Source organism: Homalodisca vitripennis, chromosome 5 (genome assembly GCF_021130785.1).
Source record: "Homalodisca vitripennis isolate AUS2020 chromosome 5, UT_GWSS_2.1, whole genome shotgun sequence".
NCBI classification, from domain to species: Eukaryota; Metazoa; Arthropoda; class Insecta; order Hemiptera; family Cicadellidae; genus Homalodisca; species Homalodisca vitripennis.
In genome coordinates, this window is record NC_060211.1 from 80,262,286 (window position 1) to 80,286,701 (window position 24,416).

At 34.3% G+C, this 24,416-nt stretch overlaps 2 protein-coding genes across 3 annotated transcripts in view; one reads left to right on the forward strand and one right to left on the reverse strand.

Moving 5' to 3' along the window:
- The window catches only part of LOC124362426 (plasma membrane ascorbate-dependent reductase CYBRD1), a 116,681-nt gene that overhangs the window by 16,456 nt on the left and 75,809 nt on the right, over positions 1-24,416 (forward strand). For both annotated transcript variants that reach the window (XM_046816909.1, XM_046816910.1), the window contains exon 2: positions 15,200-15,271. In XM_046816909.1, the coding sequence (XP_046672865.1) occupies positions 15,202-15,271 (70 nt within the window). In that variant the 5' untranslated portion in view covers positions 15,200-15,201. The remainder of the gene's footprint in view (positions 1-15,199; positions 15,272-24,416) is intronic.
- LOC124362427 (protein Fer3-like) lies at positions 1,697-14,149 on the reverse strand. Its single transcript, XM_046816917.1, has 3 exons — positions 13,916-14,149; positions 6,087-6,268; positions 1,697-2,226 (listed from the first exon to the last, which is right to left on the reverse strand). The coding sequence occupies exons 1-3, from the start codon at positions 14,147-14,149 to the stop codon at positions 1,881-1,883; spliced, it is 762 nt and encodes a 253-aa protein (XP_046672873.1). The 3' UTR covers positions 1,697-1,880.

Here is a 24,416-nt window from a genome sequence, read left to right on the forward strand (position 1 = left end):
TACAAGCAGCAGCAACGTTATCTACCGAAGGATGTTTTATTGTTTAAACAGTGGCCCCATCTGAGCCTTAAGACCCAAATATGAGATTCATTTATTGGTTATCTGATGAGTGGTATTTCACCAGTAAAGATCAAATACAATGAATACTACAGTATTAGCCATAATAAACAGTACTGAAACTGAATCAGCTGTAGTTTCCTTCTCGATCAGCTGATTCAATTGTAGATTGTGGCCATGGCTTCATGTTCATTACTTCTTTCTTATTTGAGGTTAGTTTTTGCTACATGGTACTAACAACGGTAGAGAAAGTTTTTATTGTAGAGCATTATTTTATCTCATACGGAATTGGATGTGCTGGGGGGCCAAGCTTGTCATGCACTGCATTACGTTTTGAAGAAGATTTCCACAAAAACCTGCCTAGTAATGCTATGATTCTTATAGTGGTTGAACAATTTTGTAGAACAGGTACTGTTTTGATTCAGTGAAAGGGCTTTCCAGGTTGCCCAACTACTATCTGTACAAATGAAAACCACGGAAGAGTGTAGCAGCAAGTGTTACAGTCACCAAAAAGAAGTCTAATGCGAGCTTCTCTTAAACTGAATATTAGCAATACGTCAGTGCGAAGAATGTTCAAAAACATTGGTGGTTTTCCCTACTGGATACAAACTGGACAACCTTTGAACTGCAGAAACAAACTAGCCAGAGTTCAGTACTGTGCTTCAATGTTAGCAATATGCAATGAAGAACCTTAGTTTCTGAGTGATGTATGGTTTACAGATGAATGTCATGTGCACCTTAATGGTTTCATAAACAAGTAGACAACACATTTCCTTGGATTTTAACGTCCTGACATTGTTGTAGAGAGGCCACAGCATAGTAAGCATGTAACAATTTGCTACACTGTGTCTGGGAGGGGTATAGTGGAACCATACTTTTTTGAAGGCAACAATGGAGAGACTTTTACTGTAAATCAGTATCGATATAGGACCATTCTTGATCATTTTGTGAGGCCTCAGGAGATTTTCTCGTGCACGAAACCTGCCGTTAAATTCACAGTGGTTCCAGCAAGATGGCGCAACCAGTCACACTGCTGTTAACAACATTGCTTTCTTCCAACAAACCTTTGGCAACCGTCTCATCTCCCTTAGAACAAACTTTCCTCATCCAGCCCACTCCCCTGTTCTTACAACACCGGACGCCTACGTCTGGGGAATGTTGAAAGAAAACAATTTCCGCGATGACCCACCATCTACCATTGTTCAACTCAAAGAAAAAATAACCATGTGTGTTAGGAGAAGGGAACAACCCCTATTCATAAAAATGATACAAAATCTACAAGTGTTGCCTCAAACTGAACAGGGGTCGTATTGAACATGATAATAGACGAGTTTAACAGATTTTGCTTCCTTTGACTTGTATTTATTGGTAAAAATCTATATGTAATGTTACTGTGTTATCATAGCAAAATATTACCATTTCAGTACTGTTTATTTTGGTTAATACTGTAAAGTGCCCCTTGAGATTCTCACTCCATAAAAGACTTCCTAATGCCTCCGCTGTACATTGCAAAATCAGTAAAATATAAATATCACAGCTTAAGATAATTATTTTAAATATTTGTTATTTATGTCTCCTTGCAGTTGGCTTTGGCTCTTCCTGCTCACTTCACCAGTAAACTCTTTTATATATATATATATATATATATATATATATATATATATATATATATATATATATATATAATGTGCTTTTGTTTTGGCAGGTATTGGATCTCTAACACTAACCATGCACAGCCTTACATTCATTACATGTATGAAAACGATCTCAATTTACAATATCAAAATTCAACATAAATATCTGGTTCATTGTAATCAATACAATCAGGTAGGCAGAATAGAATAGGGAACATATTCCCTTTGGTTTTGCAGTTGGAACAGAGGTGATGCAGCTCTATCGGAAACCTTCTCAGTGCAATTTAGCAGTTCACTCATGAACGAAATATAGGTTATGGCAAGCCTCAGTGTCTCTATTCTGGATAGTCGCTTCTCATAGGCGAATGTTGGCACTTTCCTGCGGAGTTTGTCGAACGCCTCATTGAGATTGAACATTCTGCGCCTTTCACGGATGTTGGCTGCCCTGCGCTGCGCCATGGTTGCCACCCGACGCCTCGGCTTCTTGTGGCCCACACTGGAGGTCGAGGACGCACTGCAGCTCCTCTGGCTGAATCTGAGGAATAGAAATGAAGGAAATAACAGGGAGAACAGAAAAAAACACAACCCAAGTGGTCTATATTAGATATAGCACTTGTATATGTTATATGTAGATATAATCCTGTCTGCAGTAAAGCAACTTTTATTAGTACTACCCGTCTTGGTCTGTACTGACCTTCCCCCTAATTCTGCATTCTATTTGTGAAGATTGAATCAGAAACAATAATATTAATTTTTAATATTTTTAAAATTATAGGAATCATGTTCCAGTTTGTACTTCCAGCTTTTGACACATGCGTTTGTTATCCAGTTCAAATCGAAAAATATTTCTAGGGAGTAGAATAGAATCTTCACTATCAGACAAACAATGGGGCAGGCTCCAATATTATTTTCGTGAGAGGTCTCAAAGATATAATAGAGTAGTGGCATCTCTATGTCGGACGGTTCTTAGAAATTATATGGTATTGCATGAGTTTTATTTGGGTAGTGCTGGAATGAAAGTGTGAGTTAACATAACCTTGGGATAGCATGCAACATTGTGTGAGTACTTTGTGTTTATTTAAGTAAACTGTATGACATATCTATACATTCATATTGCCTTTATTTTATTATACGATTTCAGTTAATGTCTAACTTCTTATTCTTCTTTTTTATTACAAGAAACATATTTTCTGATGAAATTTTGATGCTCTTGAAAGTATAATGTTTGAGCAATTTTGTAATTTCTTACAACTATATATTTTGAAATTAAATTATAACCTTTAAGCTGCAATTATTTATGTTGATAAAGTTTACAACCAAGTAATTTGTAATAGATTTTTGAAAGTATGCCACTGAATTCTCAGGTGCTTTATTTACATGGGGTAGCACAGGTAAAAAAGTTACTGTTTAGTCATGTCTGTGTTTTAAGGGCAATTTTATTTTATATAGTTTTAATAGGTTGCAAGATATATAATCTAAATATTGGTTTATTTAAGATTTTCTTCCTTTTAATGTATGTATTAATTTAATTTACTTTCAATTTTGACTTTGTTTCAAAATATCTAAACAAATCTTCTTTTTATTTCTGATTTGTGTGTAGTGATTGTAGATTTTGACTTGGTGTACATTAACATATATTTGTGTTATTTGATTATTTTAGAAGTTTCAAAGTTTGTTTTGAGATTTATTTTGTTAATACAATTTCCAAGCAAAAATAAATGTAGTTTTGCAAACATTAAATATGTAAATAAATTAAAATATTTTTGTTTGAAATTTTAGATTTATGTAAACTTATTGCATTAATATTCTAAATATGTGAAGTAAACATTGTTTAATTTTTAGAACTCTATCAACTATCTGAAAATTTGTTTGATTAAAATTTGTGTTGTTGAGAGGTTTATGTTGAGTCAAAATCCATGGGATTCCACTCTTTGTTTGGTAGGCTGAAAAATTTAGTTCCCAACGCTTCGCCTCTAAATGGCAACCCAGACATCTTCATAAGTTTTATGCCATCAGAAAAGTTAGAGAGTTATTGTCATGTAATATGGGAATGAGAAACATTTGTTATTACACGTTGTTAGTCAATTAAAAATGTTAAGCTATCTTTGTTGTCAGTGAAAGAAATTTGGATGAATTTATTTTAGACTCAGTGACCTCGGAGAACTAGTGCATACACAGTAGAGGTTATATAATTGGGTATATATTTAACCATAATGGAGTATATAATTGGTTATGTATATTGAGGTTTATTTAAATGAATACTCAATATTCATTGAAAAAAATATTTGCGTTAGTATTTGTTTAATTACACATTAAATTCCAAATATAACTAACTAACTATAACTGCCATTAATTGACAATTAATTGTAAAAATTGTTTATCTTGGGTATGTTGATTAATTACAGTTGGTGTAATCTATAAGCTAGGATTAGATTGCATTGGCGTGTACTTAGTGTAATCATCTTGTGCTAGTAACATGAAGTAACCATCACTGCAAGCTTGCCATTAAGAAAAGGTTATAATTTTTAAAGCTTTTGTATTTAATCACTGTAAGTTAACTGACATTATCTTGCTATTTTTCTCAGTTATGAGAAGTCTTAACCAAGACAGCAATCTCTTATATTTGAAAAAGTGTGCCACCAGCAGTGGTACAATCTTTTAAATTGTGTTGAAGTTTGTTTTATTTCCAGATATTTTTTAATGTATAGATTATTATATGCACTACTATTATACTATTCACTGTTAGCACTTTGTGTGCCAAGAAGTGCACATTTTTATTCATTGTCTTGTAATAATGCTATTAAAGTTTTATTTCCGGAATAATTTTGAATTTTAACAATTTTTTATGTTAGAGTAGTATTTTTAATTCCTTGTAAAAAAATCACTCAAGTTAAAATTAATACAAAGTATTTGTTAATCATCTCCTGCATCAACCTTTGAACTATTTACAGTCATATATAGGTCCACATAGCAAAATATTTTTGTGTTTTACGTTAAGAATGCTCACTTAAATAATAAAAAATGCTATTAAATAAAAATATTAATAATTTTTATTTCATCAATATTGTATTTTGTCAACGTTATTCTGTAGTATTTATCAACAAAATATTAACCAAATATGCTCTTGCTTAGTAACTTTGTATAATCAATTAACAAATTAATGTGCTTTAAGCAACATTAGATCTATTCAAAATTGGATTGGGGAGGAAATTAGCTTACAAAAGCTATACTTTCTCCTTTTAATTAAAGGAATGTAATAGTAGATTCCGGTTTTCGTTTTTGCCATATTCTCTTCTGCTAGTGAGTTGTTTTGTTTTTTTATCACTGTTTCCATGTATTTGGACATTTTTTATTTAAGAAATAATACTTTAATAAGTTAAATATTAGATTTAGAATTTTTAACTATTTTTAATTCTATTTTATAGAATTATTATAATTTATATATTATATATATTTATATTTTTATAGTCTATAGTCAAAAACTAATTTTTTTAATTCCATACACAAGTTTCTTAAAACATCATATATCTAGCCTTATGAAAATGTGTCATAAAATTTAAATTATTACAAATAGTACCCAATGTTTTATTATTTTTCAAAATTGAAAAGTTTAAAACATTTATTTCATTACTACTATATTTTTTAAATTTTATTCAGATTAAGAGAATATGCAATATAATATAGATACATTACTAAAAATATAATTTCAAACATGTGTGTTTTTATATAACTCCCATATTTCATCATCTATTTGCCTAACTGCTTTTTTTTTGTAGCTTAAGTAAGTTTCATGTACATCTAAAGTTTGGTTTAGTTCTAAAATTAGATTAAATTTAACACAAAATGGTTATTTTATATTTCTATAAATAAAGACCTCCACACAAAATTTGTACATGATAAAAATTAATATTTTTAATTAATATAGGAATTATTATAAATAGAAATATTCTTTGTTTCATTCCGAATATAAATATTTATAATATAATATACTATTTCTCCTCATTTGGAATTTTCCTAAATTCTTTATGGCCAGATGCAACATACAAAAATTACCACCACTTGTAGGATTAAAATATACTATCAATTAATAAATGGTTTGAAGTTATTGTTGGTATATTATCTTCCATGTTTATAAAAATAAACACAATTTTCTTTTAGTATAACAATACTATTGACAGATATTGTAAATTTTCAAACATATTTCGTTTTAGTTTTTTTTTTTTTGTTTCAAGAATTATGGCATACAGTATTTGCTCCTTTTTACAATTTTCGTTTACTTACATGAATAAAAAAGGTGAGAAGGCATTGCATTTCAGAACAAAATCAAAAAACGTTGTACCTGAGCTAAAGTTGTAGTCCACGTGAAAATATAAAGAAAACTATACTTGTACAAACCTTTGTTGAATCATGCACTGAGCTCTGTGAGCAGAAGAAGGTCCGTGTGGGTTGACGGACCACAAGTCAGAGGAGCAAGGGAATCCAGGCAAAAGTTCAGGATGGTAACCTGGAGCCGAGTGATGATCCCACAGGGCTGAGTAAGCCAGCTCCCCATAGCTGGGTGGCCCGTTCACTTCTCCCTGTGTCAGAAGACACATTAACATCCTCTTTACTACAGCCGATACTATAACTTACATTTACAGGTAAAAATCTGAAAAGTGAGCCTAACATAATAATTAGGAAACAGGATTGAACAAAGCTTGTAGAACTTTCCAAGAAACTTTAGCTGAAAATTAAAGTCACAGGAAAACAAATGCCATGAAATAAACGTGAATCCATGGTAAATTTCAAATTGACTATTATACAAATTATCCACTTGGCCATTACAGTAGTCCAAATAACAATAGGTAGGTGCAGTTAGACGTCTTCTAATGTACAGTTGGAGGAATTTAGCTGTGCTCGTAGGGCCCAAATACTACCCTTTCAACAAATAAACGCCATCTGTGTAGCGGATTGGGTGTACGTAGGCTACAACAAGAATCTCTGCTAGGCGCAACAAGCTCTTTGAACTGAGATGAAGGCGACTTTAAACTCACGATTTCAATTTGCAGATTAGTATAGACTTTTATACGTTTTTTTTTTTTTTTCAAAAACACAAACAAAATTATAACAACTGAAAAACAAGGATAAGTCCTATTATTATTGCTATTATTTTGTAGTCTCTTAATATTATTTAATTCCACCACAACAGACTGATTGTAGCGAGTGTGATGAGTTATTTGGGCCAATACGATTCCTGAAAGGAGGGTTTTAACACACGAGTCACAGGAAATGTTTTCGGGACGCAGCGCATAATGCTACCTCGCCACCCCCCTCCCCATCCATCTAACACCACATACTCAAGATCACGCGCGCAGTTAAGTCCTCGAACTGTATATTTCAGCTTACACTCTGACGTACTGTATATTTCAGCTTACACTCTGACGTACTGTATATTTCAGCTTACACACTGACGTACTGTCGTCGGTCGTTTCGAGTGTTGAGAGTGGAGAGCCCCGCCCACTACTAACTGTCGTGATGTGCGACAGGCCGGTTCACATGCAGTCAACATCAGCCTTTACATTGTTAGTAAACATTTTGACCGATGGATCGTTTCTTATAAGCCCTTGTACAAGCGTCGACCTCTTCCACTATGCCAGGGATCACTCTATTTATGGGAAAGAGATAGCAGAAATGACCGGGTGTGAACTCGGCGCGCTGAAATTCCGGGAATCCGCTCACTCCACGAGGGGTTTCTTTCCAATTGGTCATAACACCGGGACTCGCCGCTTTGTGCGCGGGGTATAACAACATTAGATGAATTGACTGTATAAATGGGAAAGCTATTTACGGTTTACTTTCATTTTCTAACTCTAAACAATGTAACCAATCTAAGATGGAAGCTACCGTTTTTTTTTCTGCAAACCGTTATATAGATTACGGAATAATTTAAAACCTCGAATATTATAGGGATAAGCAATCCGTTTCCCGTGGTTTAAATCGTATACACACTAGTGCTATCTGCCTTACAGAATATTGTAGGTTAGTGATCTAACCTGGCCTAATTAAATTTTTAAACTTAATTTTGTTTTATTAGAATAAATGTGTTTATTTTATTAATAAATAAACTAAAACACGAGTGCAATAGTAAAAAATTAATAATAAATATACAAATCCAAGTTGTGAACTAGATAATGTTGCAAAACTGTGAATCATTTAATTACAAACATTTTTTAATTAGTCCGGTAAAGAGCTGTAGTACATTCGAGAAAGAATGACAGCATTAGCTGTTAGAAGCACGAACGATTTTTAAGAGTAAGTAAATCTGTATTCATAAATATTACTGAAAAAATTATTGCAGTTAAAATTACTAGCCCAGTTTTGTTTCTAATATTGAAGAACATAAAGTAGTCAGGCATCTAGGGAAATTTTAGAGACCTAGCAGAGCCGTTTTGTATGAATGTTTTTATTTTTTAAGTTTTTAAGTGCAATGTTACAAATTCAATAATACCAATTCTCAATAACTTATATCCAGTATTAGTCTATTGCAGCAGTTAGGGTTTAAGTACATCTTTATGTGTTAAGCGTTTTACACTTTAAGAGGAGGGTAGATTTCAATCGTCGTGTTGGAACAAATTGTAACATTTTGGCAGTGCCGCATTTCCCTATAGGCCCACTAGGCCCAGGCCTAGGGCGCAAAATATTAGGGGGCGCATAAATTTTAAAGTACACAAAAGAAAAAAGTTGCGGCGGCGGGTGGTGTTGGCGCTCGGCGGGGCGGGTGGCCAAGGTCAACTAGGTCCGGGGTGCGACGTTGACTCATTCATTGGTTCATTGCTTTTATTTATTCAAAACACTCCTATATTTATATATTTATTTATTTATACTATTGTAATTATCTTTCATCAAAATTACGTAATTAAGAAATTTACTGGATTTCTACGTCAGTGTAATCAGAGTCCTCTGGGGGGGGGGGGGCGCTCTTTGGTCTGTAGGCCTAAGGGCGCCGAATTTGTAAATGCGGCCCTGCATTTTGGACGATGTAAAATGTCCGAAATCCTGTTATCGTTTCAAACTGTCCATCGTCAACAACAAACTTAAAACAAAGAATGCCCAGTAATAATATAACTTTACTTTAAAGATAATTATAACAATATAAAGTTAATTTTATACTGATAGCTTGTCGTTACTAGATGGTTTGTTCTTATCGATTTAAAAGATATTGTTTGTTACTTGATGTAAATTGTTTGTTTGAAATCGATTGAAGTGTTAAAACGCATAGAACTAAAACATTAAGTGCGAATTTTGTTTCAATATTTACAAGAATTTTATAATGACAAGAGTTAAAATAAATTTACCCATAACATTTTAATGGTAACCACTGTGTATGTGTATGTATTTTGAGATATTCATTATTATTTCTCTTAACCGCAATTTTAGTTCATATCTTCATACCAAATATCCCAAAAAGTCAACCTGATTTTCAAATCAGGTTCCAGTCTTATAACAGTTTAAGACTCTTTCTACTTAATTACCACATTTAGCCATGTATACTTCAATTCTTATTAATACTAGCCTATATAATGCACCGTCTCAAGGACCTGGTGCTGTCTTTCTGCCAAACACAATTGGGAATAAATAGTTAAGCCTACATTTAGAACTTCTTATAAGAGTAATGCAACTAATGGACAATAACAATTTTATTATTTGGGCAGTATCCGATTAATCGACTTCTTAGTCGAAAAACGCCACTCAATCAAAAGAACCACTTAATAGTCTATAATTTTTCAAACTGTTATATCAATATCTTCACAATCTATATCCAAGATTCGGAATGTGGATGATGTATTATGATGACGAAATCATATATAAATCCGATAATATACATTGTCACCCAGGGATCTGTTCTGATATGAATCATATATGAAGATGACAGATCAAAAAATGCACTGTTCATCAGGTAACTCAAGTGCAACAAAATCTTATGAAAATGGCACTAATTTTCAAAGCAACTGTCCCACTGTTAAACAACTACAGTGGCCAAAGGAGATTCAAGTCTTAAAACTTTTAATCTATCCAGTCCATACGTAATGATTGAAATGTAACAGACGAAATATTGCCAAGGAATCGTATACGTTAACATCTACAGTTCTCTCAGGAATGGTAGACATACTAAATTCTTATCATTAACAAATTGCGGAGATTTGAAGATGAGCTCAACGGATTATGTGGTGGTATGGTATTTCAAAAGTCATAAGAAATAGTCGAATATCATCCCTATCGTGAAGTAATTCTTACTAGAAACAAAACTGGCGTACTTCTTTAGGAGTAGAGTTTTTATATTACCCATGGCAAGTGAATTTCATTATTACGCTAAGTAACATAATATCTTGTTATTACCAACCATTAAAAAAAGAAAAGTAAAAATGTCTTTGTAGCAGCTATAAAGTTGCCAAAATTATGAGAATGAAATATTAAGAATACAAAGCCAAATTAATTGCATTTATTTATATACGAGCCATCGTAAAGAACTTGCCATTGTAAATGGTAAGAAAAATTTAACTAAAGAGAAGAATGTGTTTACGAATATGTCTCATGTTTAAGCAACCTCATCAATTAAATACGAGGGTCGTCCACAAAGTAACCTCCGTTTTGAAATAAAAAATAAACCAGTTGAGATACAAAAAGTTTATTATATAAATGTTAAAACTACAGCTTTTCTCTACTTTTCTACATATTCACCAAACAAATTCAAGCACTTATCATATCTTTTAACAGTTTTTGAAATTCCGTCTTTAAAAAAATCTACCTCCTGAGAACGTAGCCAACCTGTCACAGCGTTTTGAAGCTCTTAATCACTCGCAAACCTCTGAGATGCAAGCCACCGCTTCATGTACGGGAAATGATAGAAATCACTGGGAGCCAGGTCCGGGCTGTAGGGGGGTGGGTCAAAAACGTCCCATTTGAACTTTTCCAAAAGTTCTGTTGTTCTTTGAGCTGTATGAAGACGGGCGTTGTCATGGACAAACCCAACACCAGATGTCAGAAGACCATGACGCTTGTTTTGAATCGCTCGTCGTAGCCATTTTAAGGTTTCACAGTAAAAGGTTTCAGGAAAATGATCCGAAAGTTCCTAGATTGTGAAGCGACGGTTCTTGCGAATTTTCTCATCCACTTTTTTCACCAAGTCATCACTGACGAGAGATGGCCTACCACTCCGGTCTTCATCGTGAACGTTCGTTCTTCCATTTAAAAAAAAAAAAAAGAACCCATTGACGGACTACACCTTCCCTCATAATGTTTGGGCCATACACCGCACTCAATTCACGGTGAATTTCAGCTGCTGTGTAACTTTTCGACCACAGAAATCTTATTATACCACGTACTTCACACTTGGCGGGATTTTCTATCATGGCGCTCATGTTTTTACGTTGTAACAAAAGAACGTGCGATCGCACGATGCTCTCCCTTGCACAGCTAGAAGCGTACTGAAGGGCTGCGCACACCGATGTGAGAATGGCGGCGCTACCCCCACTACTTATCGCGCCACGCCCAAACGGCGGTTACTTTATGGACGACCCTCGTACATATGCTACAGTATTGATCTGACACTTATTCGTGTATGATATCCTTGGAGGATGGGTATAGTTCAGCTGAAATATCCTATATGCCAGGACGTTGAGAAACAACTTACGTTGTACCGTACTGGATAAAAAAATAATAAAAGTAATCTTCGATATAAGTAAAACATTGGAGAAGACATGAACGAAACACCTGTGCCATCTTCAGAATGGTGCTCTTCGTGTATTACTCGCATCTAAACCGCCATCCGTCGCAAGTCCGAATATTCAAAGATTTTCAGATGTTAATGTAGAATTGACTGCAGATACAGTTTATATCTCCAGCAACATAACCCTTGTTTCAACTTACCTGACCAACGCATGTAAGAGAGAGGATGTACACTAAAATCGCGTGATAAAAATATGCGTATAGCCTATCTCACGTTCTCCTGTATTTATTGGTCCTTACATTTTCAAATATTACAAAAATCAATGTTCTGAGAATTGTGTAAATAAACAGAAAACAACTGTAATGTAGGCCAACAAAATAAGTGACACATAAGGCCGTTACTCGTATTTATTGTTTCTACTCTTATTTACCATTGGTATTTTGCATAACGGGCCTTGCGTCACATTAAGACTTCAAGCATAATGAGAAGTGAGAAGAGTTCCTCATTAAGGTGACGCAATCGATATTTTGTTACTTCATTATACTAAAATCATAGCCCCTTAAGTTAACTTCCCTAACTGGCCCTCAAGACACTATTGTCTACGCTGAAAAGGTGTTTTTGGCTATGATGAATTAATTACATGCACTTAAAGCAGGAAATTTGGACAGTTTTGTAACCAACCAAAAATAAAAAATGCGAATGTTTGTAATAAATGATATTTTTTTTTTATAAAAACTTCACTTTCTATAATTTTTAGTGTATACATTGCGTTAAAATGCATATGCTTATAAACCGTTATACACGAGCTTCATTATATGGCCCTAAATTCATCTTCAAATACCTACTACACCTTGTGGAATAATCAAACACTTTTTTATTTTTCTTATCTTTAAGAGAAGGTTAGTAACGAAAAATTTTGCTAAAATATATATAACGCTAATATATAATTTTGCCAATAAACTCCAAAACGACTGAACCAATTTCAATCAAATTTCACATGTATCCGTAATTTAGTCTAACTTAGAAGATAGGATAGTTATTATCTGAATTATTCGCTTATGTCGTGAATATAAACGAATAAAATGAAGAAAAGTTTTCAAAGCGCCTGCACATTATAACCTGCAATTACGAGATAGATACGTATATTAAACAGTGAAACACTATTTGAAGGCGCTAAGTTATGATGTATAATTGTCTAAACTAAATTTTTGGTTGAACTTAAAGGTTGAGTGGTAGACCACTATGTAATAAAATACATTATGCATGTACAATACATTTTTGACATATTTTCTTGATCGTGACATCAAGGTAAAATCTACATCGGGGTTGGAAATATAATTTACTTCAACCAGAAATGCTCATACGCGGGCAAAACTTACGAAAAGCGTGCGAAGCCGCGGGAAACAGCTAGTATATATATATATATATATATATATATATATATATATATATATATATATATATATGTATAGTATGTAATAATATAATGCGTAGGTGTTAATGTTTCGTTCGATATTTACGTTATCGACTTCAATTTTATTGCCTCGGAATGTAGGAATATAGAAAATATCTATTTCGTCTGCACCTTACTTAACTTTCTCAAAAGCGCCACAAATTATTTAAGCGAACTCACAAATTTGTCATTAAATGTGCGAACTTTAAAATATATGCTTAGTTTTTACTATTATTTTTTTATAAACTTTAACCGCGCATTAAAAAAAATATGTTGCGATGAGTGGCGGGTGTGCTCAACGCGGCTGGAAATTTGAAGCCAGTGACAGAGCTCGCAACTACATTACTGACTTTTGGTACTGTAGACTACATGAATAATAGGCTCAATGTTGACACTTCAAATACTGCTAGAAACTAATCAAACAAATGCCTTGAATTTTCAGGTTGATTTTCCGCATTAAAGAGAAAAAATAAAAATAATTTGATAAAAATTTAGTGACCAAACACTCTTATGGGGTGCTCTACCAGGAAAGAGAGAACGCACTGCTCATTATCGCGCACTTGTCTGTAGAGGTAACAGTTCTAAGATGAAAATTATTTTCAATTTATTAATGTTTACCTTATGGCTGCATGTTTTTTTTACATTTCAAAGCCTTCCATAAAAAACACCATTTATATTTAGGAAGCAATTTAAAATCCAATTGTGACTCGTGCACATAGTATCTTCTTCGCGTCTGTCGGCGGTCTCAGCTGTGTGGTAGGGCTATCCCAAAAATCAAGAGTTAAATTTTACTAAAAGTAAAAATAATATCTCTATACAAATAAAATCGCATTCCAAACTAAAATTCATAGTTATTGTCGTTTAGAAAAGATATGATTTTCTTAAGGCAAATTAATTTGCATTTGCTTTTATTAATATAAAAACTGTATTAAAAAAGTTAAAAATTGCATAAACGTCTATTTAATAAAATCTTAAAAATAATGCACTATTTATTATTAAATATAATAACATAATATTCATTCTAAAATTGTTAATAAAGTTTTTGGAAATATATGGAGTACTAACCGTTGTGGGCTGAGCGGCTGAGGGCGCAAGGTCCCAGAGGGGCAAGTGGTCTGGTGCCACAAGGCCTGGTCCTGCCATCGTCGTAACTGAGCCATAAAGAGCCCCGGGTCGGCACAGCGCCGCGCGGCCCCATTGGTGGCGTCGGGACGGCGGGCGACCAATGGCGTCGCTCCACCCCCGCAGTCCCCGCCCCACTGGCTCGGTGCGCTGATATCGATCATCCCCCTCGGACATGTTCAGTATATACCCAAAATAATTTAATATTGACGACACTCAATGTGTTTTTTTTCTTTAGAATTTATCTTTACATGCATAGTTTAAGAACCCCAAAACTGTGACAAAACTCCTAGATTTGTCTTTTAGAAAAATAAAATTTATATAATTTAGTTTAATTAACTTTTTAGAAACATCTACAATCACTGGTTTTCTTACTACCTGAGTAAAAAAACTAAAAAACTGAATGTTCATAGAGTAGGCATTTGCAACAAAACTAATCAAGGTTGAGCCACTAGATTCATCTATTAAGACGTGTTAAAATTTTATTGCGATTTCAAAAGTATCCAAACATTATTTAACTGTATGTTACGAATGTAGTGGTTAAAATGAATATACACATAAAACTTAAATTAAAGAAAATTACACTAGCAAAGCTACAATGGAGTCAAGGATTTGTTTTGTGTTGCTGTCTTAAAAATATCAGACCTCTGAAATGTCTCTTCCTTTTGGAACTCCCTTCTTCAGGAAGTCTTAAGGCTCTGGAGTTCTCGACACATGGGAACTGTTGACCACTAGACTCTGTTACCATTCTCTGGAAGCAGTCGGTGTCTGCTTCTGTTATGAGAATGGTAGGAAAAATCTGTGGGAGCTTTACAGATCTGGGAGCACAATTTAATGTGCCGTAAAAACTGAAATTGATGTTACACAATGACGTTTTTTTGCATTTTAAGTAACTTCACAGTTCACATACCCGCCGTCATTAATTTTAATAAATAATTTGCAGGTCACATTAAACTAGACACATTCCCTAACCTTCCTTTTTCTAGCATGCTATAGTTCAATCAGTACCAGGTAGAGTAGGTTGAGCCATTTTATATATCTGTACATGTGAAGTTCAGCTCACCTGACAGCGTATATCCAAGTAACACACCTGTTTAAACAAAAGCATGTTTCATATTAAATTGCAATTTTATCATCGCCAGTCTGATCGTCATCTCTCAGCCAAACCCACACATTCTGTCAGCAGTCTAGTGTTCTGTGTAGTAACCGACCGGTGTGTGTCCGCAGGTATGACGGAGCCACTGATTGCTAGACAACGCAGGTCGACCAGGAGCAACGACAATAGTCCTACTTACTCAAGTAACTTTTGTTTTACCACTTGTGTGTGTGTGTGTGTGTTTTGTGTGTGATTTCATTTATTATAATTTGCATTTGCTGTATCATTTCCATGACGTGGATAGCGAGCTTCCTTACAAATAAATCAGTCAATCATTTTTTGCTGTCGTGCAAATACACATTGTACAGGAATATCTAGGCGTATTTAGTTTAAATATTAAAAATACATTGTAGAATGTATTTGGTCGTATTGGAAGAATTAATGAATGCTGTAAAACGTTCGTCCTACTATATAGGAAACGTGGTTCCACATTTAAATATGGAAAATGTAATTTGTAAACATGAGTAATGTTGTGTATAGTTGTAATAACCTGTGCACAGTAAGCATTTTGGCCAAGAAAAAATTTGAGTATTTCTCTATGGTGGCCTAAATTGTATTAAAACATTATTACTATTGTTTAAGTATTAACCCATTCCGAAAACAAATATGTTTTAAATAATACAAGCTTTTTTATATAGGCTAAAACTTCGTTGCTTTATAGTATAAAAATGCCTATCAAAAAATCTCAAATGATAAGAGGCGTCCTACAATGTCTATTTAAAGGCTGTACAAAATCAGTGTTTCACTCCTAACGATTAATAAACTGTGTCTATGGATACAACACTTGAAATAGTCTCGTTACATGTAATAAAGTAATCTAGGACCAACAAATATAATAAAATACTAAAGAAGCCGTATTGACGAAGTTTAGAAATGTCTCTTCACGCATTTACTGGAACTTACTAAAAGTATGCTATGCTATGCTTAATAATTCTTAGGTTACATAATACAATAATCTAAAGTAAAAGGTCAGTGGATTGTTATATCAGTTGTTAGGCTAGATTATAAGTTATTGCTGATTCAACGTTTGTCTGGTTTTCCCTGGTCCAAGATTCATTTCACTGAATGATTTTTCTCTTCATAACAGTTTTTGTACTTCTTTACGGATAATAGTGCGCTAGCCAGTTGGGAGTGTAATATTTAATGTGATTGTAGAGGGTAAATACTTTGCGTAAAACTGCCGTATACCAGTGAAGAGACGTTAGATGTTTAGTGTAATATTAGACGATTGTTTAATAAAGTTTTAGAGCTGCGAAGCATATTATTCCTATCAAGTTTAAAAAACCACGTAACTCGTATCAGGGAAATTATATACGCGAGATAGGTTCAGCCAGGTAAAAATAAGGGTAAAGAAATGCAACTTCCAGTTAGGCAGACATGTTTTAGCTGACGCTCAAATCTCTCATATCCATGGATTCAGTTTTTATTGCAACGATTATATGGAGAATTTCAAAATAACATAACAATTCACATTTATAGAACGTTTACACCAGGAGCTTAAGTAAAGTGATGCTAAATATCGAATTGAATTGAATTATGCACATGGGCTCAATACAGGCTTCAGCATAATGCATATTTTAATTACGATCTGTGATGCGATAAAGTACCCTTTCGAAATAACGGTGGGATTTCATAACATGAGATACTGGACCGAAGCCAATTCACGCTGGATTAGAGAGATAAATGACCAAATATGAACTTTCAACACACAATGTCTAGTACTGGGAAATAAAATTAACGGTCCTACTTCTTCCAAGAACCTTTACTGGAAATGTGTACGATTGCTTCCAAACTATACTTCCACTATAATGTTCCTTGAGTGGTACAGGAGATAGTGTGGACTCTCCAAGATGAAAGAACAGTGCCAGAAATAAGAACAGTGCCAGAAATGTTCGTCAAACCCTGGACCATCAGTTCAAGAGCCGTCAATTCCACCCCACCAGTGTTTCAACAGAAGAAATAAACTCATTTTCGAATTATCAGCGGTAGATTGTTCTGATCCTAAGATAAATATGTTAAATACACGCCATTTTCAGCTACGGTGTCAGTCCTTTTAAATGTGGATTGGTGGTACAGACCGAAAGATTCCACGTGGCCCTCGGCCCAACGATGCGCAGTAGCCTACTGGGCATGTGGAGTGGAGGGGGAAGTCGCTAGCTCAGACTGTGAGCCGGCTCCCCCCGCCGCCTCACCCTCTCCTTGTCAGCCGCAGTTCCCCTCTCGCGCATCTAGACCACATGTAATCTCTCGGCCTATTCTATTGTTTCTTTTGGAGAATATCTTCCACAATAACACAGTTTTTAGTGTTTTATGGAAGATAATATGTACTGATAAAAATTATATATAAATATAGAAAATTGTGTAAAATATATTTATATAACTGGCAGTTCCTAGCTAATTGTTGAATCTTCTTATTTCAACAGTCACATAAGGATTATCATTACACCCCTAAGTGCTGTAAATGAAGCCATATGTAACTTATAACGCTAATAATTTATGGTATAGCATAATAGACGATTAGATAAATGTCAGTCCGGAGTCAAGATTCTCAGTACTAGAAGGTTACATAGTATTTTACAATCTGACGTCTGTTGCATGAATCAGATATGACTCTACTGTCATTAATGCATTAAGCTGAGGTATACGTGATAAAAATAATGATTGAATAAAAATAGCGATTCTCATTCTTGAAAATAAAGACAGAAATTTAGACACGTAAAATACATTTTGTCAGACCTCTGTACAATACGAAACAAGTCCTCAGCGAGATATTTCTAACATAACAAACGTTCAACTCGGGGTCTTTGGTAATCATGATAGTATTAAATAGCATTTAAGGTATCGATGATTGAATATAGTGGCATGCAAATTATTGGTAATTAAATCGCCAACATTGAGTATTAATTATGGTAATGAATACGTTATTCAAACAAAAATATCAATACAGTATGTTTGTGAGGCAGTGTCAGTAGTAATGTAGTAGTGTTTAATGTTCAAAATAAATGCTGTATTAAAATGTTCGTCTTAAGTTGTAAAAGTTTGACAATGAACTCAATATCCCATTATGCGGACTTTAGATCGTTTATATTAGATTTTACTAATAATATATTGGTCATTTTTGAAACAGCATAATTAATTGTTTTTGTTAAGCACTTGGCAGTTGTGTTCCAATATTCAAATCATAAGTATTCCTTTCAACATCAACATGTGTTTGCTTTTCCTTAATTGCTTATTAGTATACACAGAGTTCATGTCAGATTTGTTAACTTAAGCTCCAATTCACCTTAGTCCGTAACAACATCAGATTCCAGACGCTGCACTAAGTGGGTGTTAACTCAACAATCACATTGAATCAACCCTTCCCACCGTAGTTACTTTATGTGTAAAAATAAGTGTTTTCGTACAACAAGGAAATCTTTGCTATGGCCCTAAGAAATCTTATTGATTTATGATACATTAAAAAACGTAAAAGATGTACATGAATTGTTAGACTTAGTAAAACTATTACATTTTGTGTTAAAGTCGAAGCAACAAATGATTATTGAAACGACGAAAACATCTTAATATCTGTCTTTACTCATCCTAAAAAAATCTAATCTGGTTTTAAAACATCGGCCTAATTGAAATATTAGTGCAGGTTGCGTCTCCCCATACGATGAAATCCACATCAAACCAACCCCCCGAAATAGGGAAACAACAATGCAGCAAGATGGCAGGTGCACTGTCGGCAGATGAATAATGTATTTGGCGCGAAATGCGAACGAACATCTGGCTGTCAGATTATAGCGCACTAATCAGCTGTTCCCAGTCACTCTGTCACAGAATCAAGTAGGCAGCGAGATGGCTTTCGGTTTTGGGGGACTTTGCTCAGCCAATAAACCCGATGTGCGTGATGGGTGTATTATTAAGAATATTGGACCTGCCTCTACAAACAAACGAAACTCATAATAAATTTATAAATAAAACATATTGTTAGATATTCACATAAAGGGGTTGTTGTCAGAAGTCGAAATGCTCTTTTTCTGTAAAATAACGTGTACACTTATATTCTACTTCTGATGTACGAACATTTTCTATCCGCTGTGAATTGGAAATTGAAAACAATTCGGAATGTGAAAGTTTTTCTCTAGACATGTGTTTGGCTTAACGTGTACACTTATATTCTACTTCTGATGTACGAACATTTTCTATCCGCTGTGAATTGGAAATTGAAAACAATTCGGAATGTGAAAGTTTTTCTCTAGACATGTGTTTGGCTTAACGTGTACACTTATATTCTACTTCTGATGTACGAACATTTTCTATCCGCTGTGAATTGGAAATTGAAAACAATTCGGAATGTGAAAGTTTTTCTCTAGACATGTGTTTGGGTTAACTTAATGTTTCTTGTTTTCTTGTTAATAGATTTATCAGTTATAAACTTATGGTACTCTTTAGATAGATTAGGGTTGGGTAGCTAAATATTGTAATGTTTGATTTTTTTAGTTTTATTCTTCTTATTTATTGGTATGTTTAATAGTCTAATTAAAATGCGGCTAATCTGTGTTTGCAAAGGTTGATGGTGTTAGGAGATATGTTTGGGTTGCTTTTCTGTAAAGGCTTTCAGTTTTCTTTCTTATTCACAGTCCTCCAGTTTACACATTAACTGCGATGGATGCAACTTACTACATACTGCTCCGGCTGTCGGTACATACCACTAAAGTCGGTATATACTAGTGTTGCAGTAAAGGTGTTAATCCAACATCACGATGCAACAATTATGTATTAATTACAGAAATAATCATATTTACACTTAAACAGAATATTGCTTGATGTTTGGGAATTGTTCATTGTTGGACTGGAAAGGTCAGTAGCCACATTGGCAAGTCAGAAATATCCGTTAAACACAGTGCCAGTGAAGTCAGTGCGGTACAATAAATAGTTCTTGTAAGCTCTGAAAAGGTTCCACTTCTGGCTGGTTTATACCTTTCAGTTGAACCTACACTGGCTGGATATTTCAAACACCAGGTGTCATTTAAATCTGGGCAACATTAAGGATGTCCAAGAGCGGCACATCACTAACAACAAATTTCTAGATTCTGGGGTTCAAGGGTATATCGATAGGTCTACTCTGCCTTGGAAGATGACTGTTGGGGTTGGTCGGTCTCTCTTAGGTTTCAAAGGTCCTTGTTAGCTAGACGTATGGAGAGGCCCCCTGCCTGCTTTGACTGGAGAGGCTGGTTCAGAGATGACCAGTCCCTTCTTCCGAGGAGACATGACTGAGATTAATATCTTAAATTCTTCCACGTGGATCTTGACAGGAGTCGGTTCCTACCCACAACCTTACCCATCAAGTAATTCTGTTACTCCGGAAGCAGCGCAAAGGTCTATTAGGACTATGTGCAATTTCTAAGCTTCTTGTCCTCAGAGAACAAACAACATAAATAAGCTCTGAGAAGGCTAACATTAGTTTACTAATGTCAAAATCGTCTATTTTTCGGCAAGCGTTCACAATGTCATTAAGATAATGTAGTCTGTTTGTAGATGACATTCTTGTAATTCCGAAATAACGGCTCTTTAAGACCTTACCTGAAGCCAAAAATTAAAAACGGGTCTCTACAATTCCATGAGGAATTGCAGGCATTTAAATTAGGAGTTTCAACAATTATGTAATCAGGTACTAATATTAAGACATCTGATTAAAACAATGTTAATGAAATATTACCTATTGAAAATGAAATATTACGTTGTTTCATTAATAAAACTTGTCATTCCCTCAATTGTAATTTATATACGAGTTCATACTGTAAAAGATTATATCCCTAAAACTTCAACAGTTTTTCTTTGGGCGTGTTAATATGTTCCTAAGTACTACTCAACAACAACCTTCAACAACATAAACCAGTGACCAGTGGTATATATAGAATATATTTCGGGGAGGGGAGCTGACTCATTGGACCTCCACAAATAGGGGCTCCAGAATTTTCCCATGGGAAATCGTTGACCTCTAAGATGTCGTAAACGTGTTCTAATTTCAAACTACTGGGCACAATCATGTTTGTTTCAAAATATCGGTATTTTCGTGTATCGGTATATCGGTAAGCTATCTAGTCTTGTCCTAGATGCTTACAACTAACTCTTCATAGGGTACTAGAAACAATGTTTTATATTTTTCAAATTTTAAGAAAATGTATTTTAGAGTTTTTTTAAATTTAATAAAAATATCTCCTTAGCTGAAACTCGACTGCACCACACAAAACCAGATCGCATTTCCAGTAGTATGCGATCTGTTGCATCTCCAATCGGTACTGGAGTCCTACCCTCTCACCGGGGAGCAGCACCGGGTGGATGAACTGCGAGTAGCCTAAGTGAAAGGCTAAGCCTAACCCTCTCTTGTATAGGACACTTGTACAAGTACAGTAGCAGTAGCAGTTAGCATGACAATGGTACAGTGCGGCGGGCGTCGCGGTCTAAATATTTACATACAACAAGGGTTCGCTGACACGGTGGCGCGCCCCTATTGCCAATCCCTAACAATATGCTGTCTCATTGTTGCGTCTGCCCTTTATTAAAATCCCTCCAATTGATTTCCAGTCAAAAGTCAAATTTTTCGCTCGGCTTATTGCATTCATTGAGATAATTTGGCAAAACTACGTTTTTATTAGATTCTGTTATTTTTCCATTTATTTTGTTGAATATTTCTTCACCTGTTGTGCAAAAATAAAAGTATAAACGTAACAATATAAAAAATAATGGCTTGAAGAATGCCGGATCAAAATAATTATCGTAAACACAAGTTGGGGATGTACTGTATATTATCGTCTCTGAGATTATTAGCCTATATAACGCTTTCTATATGCATTATACGCAATACATGCATGGCACATTTAATACTTAAATAATATTTACGGTTAGTAAAGGGAGAATATTGCTAAACATTGCTAAATACAACATAAATTTTAAAATCATGTTCTCCAAACTATGTGATGATTTGTCAAAGCTAATCTTTGCTACGTTTATTTACAATTACAGATCCATAACAAATCAGAATGGTTTATACGATGCAGGAGTACGCGATGGAAGGAAATAGTTGATTCAATGATTTTAAGAAGCATCCGAATTTAAACGACATTGTAGAACAAATTTTTCTATAACTTAGGTTCAGTTATACGATCAACTTACGTCCGAAACTGACACCTTGTTCCTTCAGTTCACTTAGATACTGTCTCCACACTGCAGTGCGTGTGGCCTGCAGATCTCTACAATCGGGCGGGTGATCTCGTAAATAACTTTCAAAAAGGTTTACGTTCCAGTTATCGAAGAGGAATTCTGTATCACGATCTATAGTCCTTATCCAGTCTGAAACTGACACCTTGTTCCTTCAGTTTACTTAGATACTGCCCCACGCTGCAGTGCGTGTTGCCTGCAGATCTCTATTGTCGGGCGTGTGATCTCGTAAATAACTTTCAAAAAGGTTTACGTTCCAGTTATCGAAGAGGAATTCTGTATCACGATGTACTGTGATCAAATATTTAACACGATCTATAGTCCTTATCCAGTCTGAAACTGACACCTTGTTCCTTCAGTTTACTTAGATACTGCCCCACGCTGCAGTGCGTGTTGCCTGCAGATCTCTACAGTCGGGCGTGTGATCTCGTAAATAACTTTCAAAAAGGTTTACGTTCCAGTTATCGAAGAGGAATTCTGTATCACGATGTACTGTGATCAAATATTTAACATGATCTCTAGTCCTGATCCAGTCTGAAACAGGGCCGAGTACGAATTGTAAACAAACAGGAACTTTTTGGATTTAGTATATTTTTTTATAACTCACGTTTTCTAAAATACAAAATAAGTTACTTATACATAGATACATGATGAACCAGACCACCTGGGTCACTGATTGTAGCGGTATAATTAGTGAAGATAGGAATTCCGTGTCAAACAATTGTAACTCCATATTTTGTGGACAAAGAATTCGATAAAATTATTTTTAACCCCTGAAACAATAATATTTTTTGGGCGTTGTTTTTGGGAGATTTTTAAACGTAAAGGTGGTGCATGTAGTACATCATTTTAAAGGGGTCCTGAATCATTTCATTTCAACAAAAAACATTTTTTTAAATCTAAATAAACAGCTTCAACAGGTTTTTTATTGTTATTTAATGAAAAAATTATGAAACCCCAAATGTTACCCAAAATACGAGTAGTTAAGGATCTACCCTTCCAAAAAAATAATATAAAAGTTTAGTTAGAAAAAAATTAACATGAAAAAATGTTTACATTTTGAAAATTAAAACATTTTTGTAACTTAAAAAATATTAAATACAACTTTTGTAACTAAACAATATTAAATACAACGTTATGGTTTGCATTACACCAAATTAAAGGTAGTTAAAACATATATGTTTTGTATTTAAACTTAGGCTTTATCGGTTTACTTAAACTAAGCGTTTTCGGTTCTGTAGGCAAACATAACCAATTTCAAATGATCAAAGAATAATAGATTTTGTACTTATATTGTTAGTTCAGAAATGAATAGATGTTTTCACTTCCATGTATGTCATGTTGAATTCAATTCCGAACAAAAGTGTGTAAGTATAGTGTACGAACTCAGTTTACTTAAAACTCATTGCGTTATTAAAATTCATTAATCCAATTTTTGTTAACTATTCCACAATTTTCTCTAAGCTCCACTTCAGTCAATAGTGTTCTCATTTTCTTTTCCTGTTATAGAATAACTTTAGATGAATGTTGTTGGAGAGACTGTGGCCGCTCGGCCTAAGGACTTTAGTAGACTCAAAATCCGAGTGTCGTGACACTGTGTGGCATTTTTGTGAGTGTTTTTGACCTTTTATGTACGAACTCTTTCCATCATTTTGTTTGATCACAATATCGCACTAGCCAATTTGGATTTCATAAGAAAACTAACTAGTCTTTCGTAAAATCGTTAGTGGAGTTTGTTTTTTAAAAAAGAATTTGATCGTCAGCCTTAGTAATTTTGGTAGGGGTCGAAAGTATAAAAAGGGTTAATAATATCAAACAATATTTTGTTATTACACTTAAAATAAACCGTCAGACACGAATATTAAAGCAACATTATACTCAGCCAACCATGTATCAATCGACTTTTTGTCGGAACATTGTGACGTTTAGTCTCTTCGTCTCGTAGTCTCACGCTAAAAGAAATGTAACATGAGACCAAAATAATGTTTGATATTTTTAACACTGTTATTGCCCAGTGTCTGAGTCAAGTTTGTATGTAATGTTACAATAATATTGAAATGTATCCTCCAAACAGACGAAATT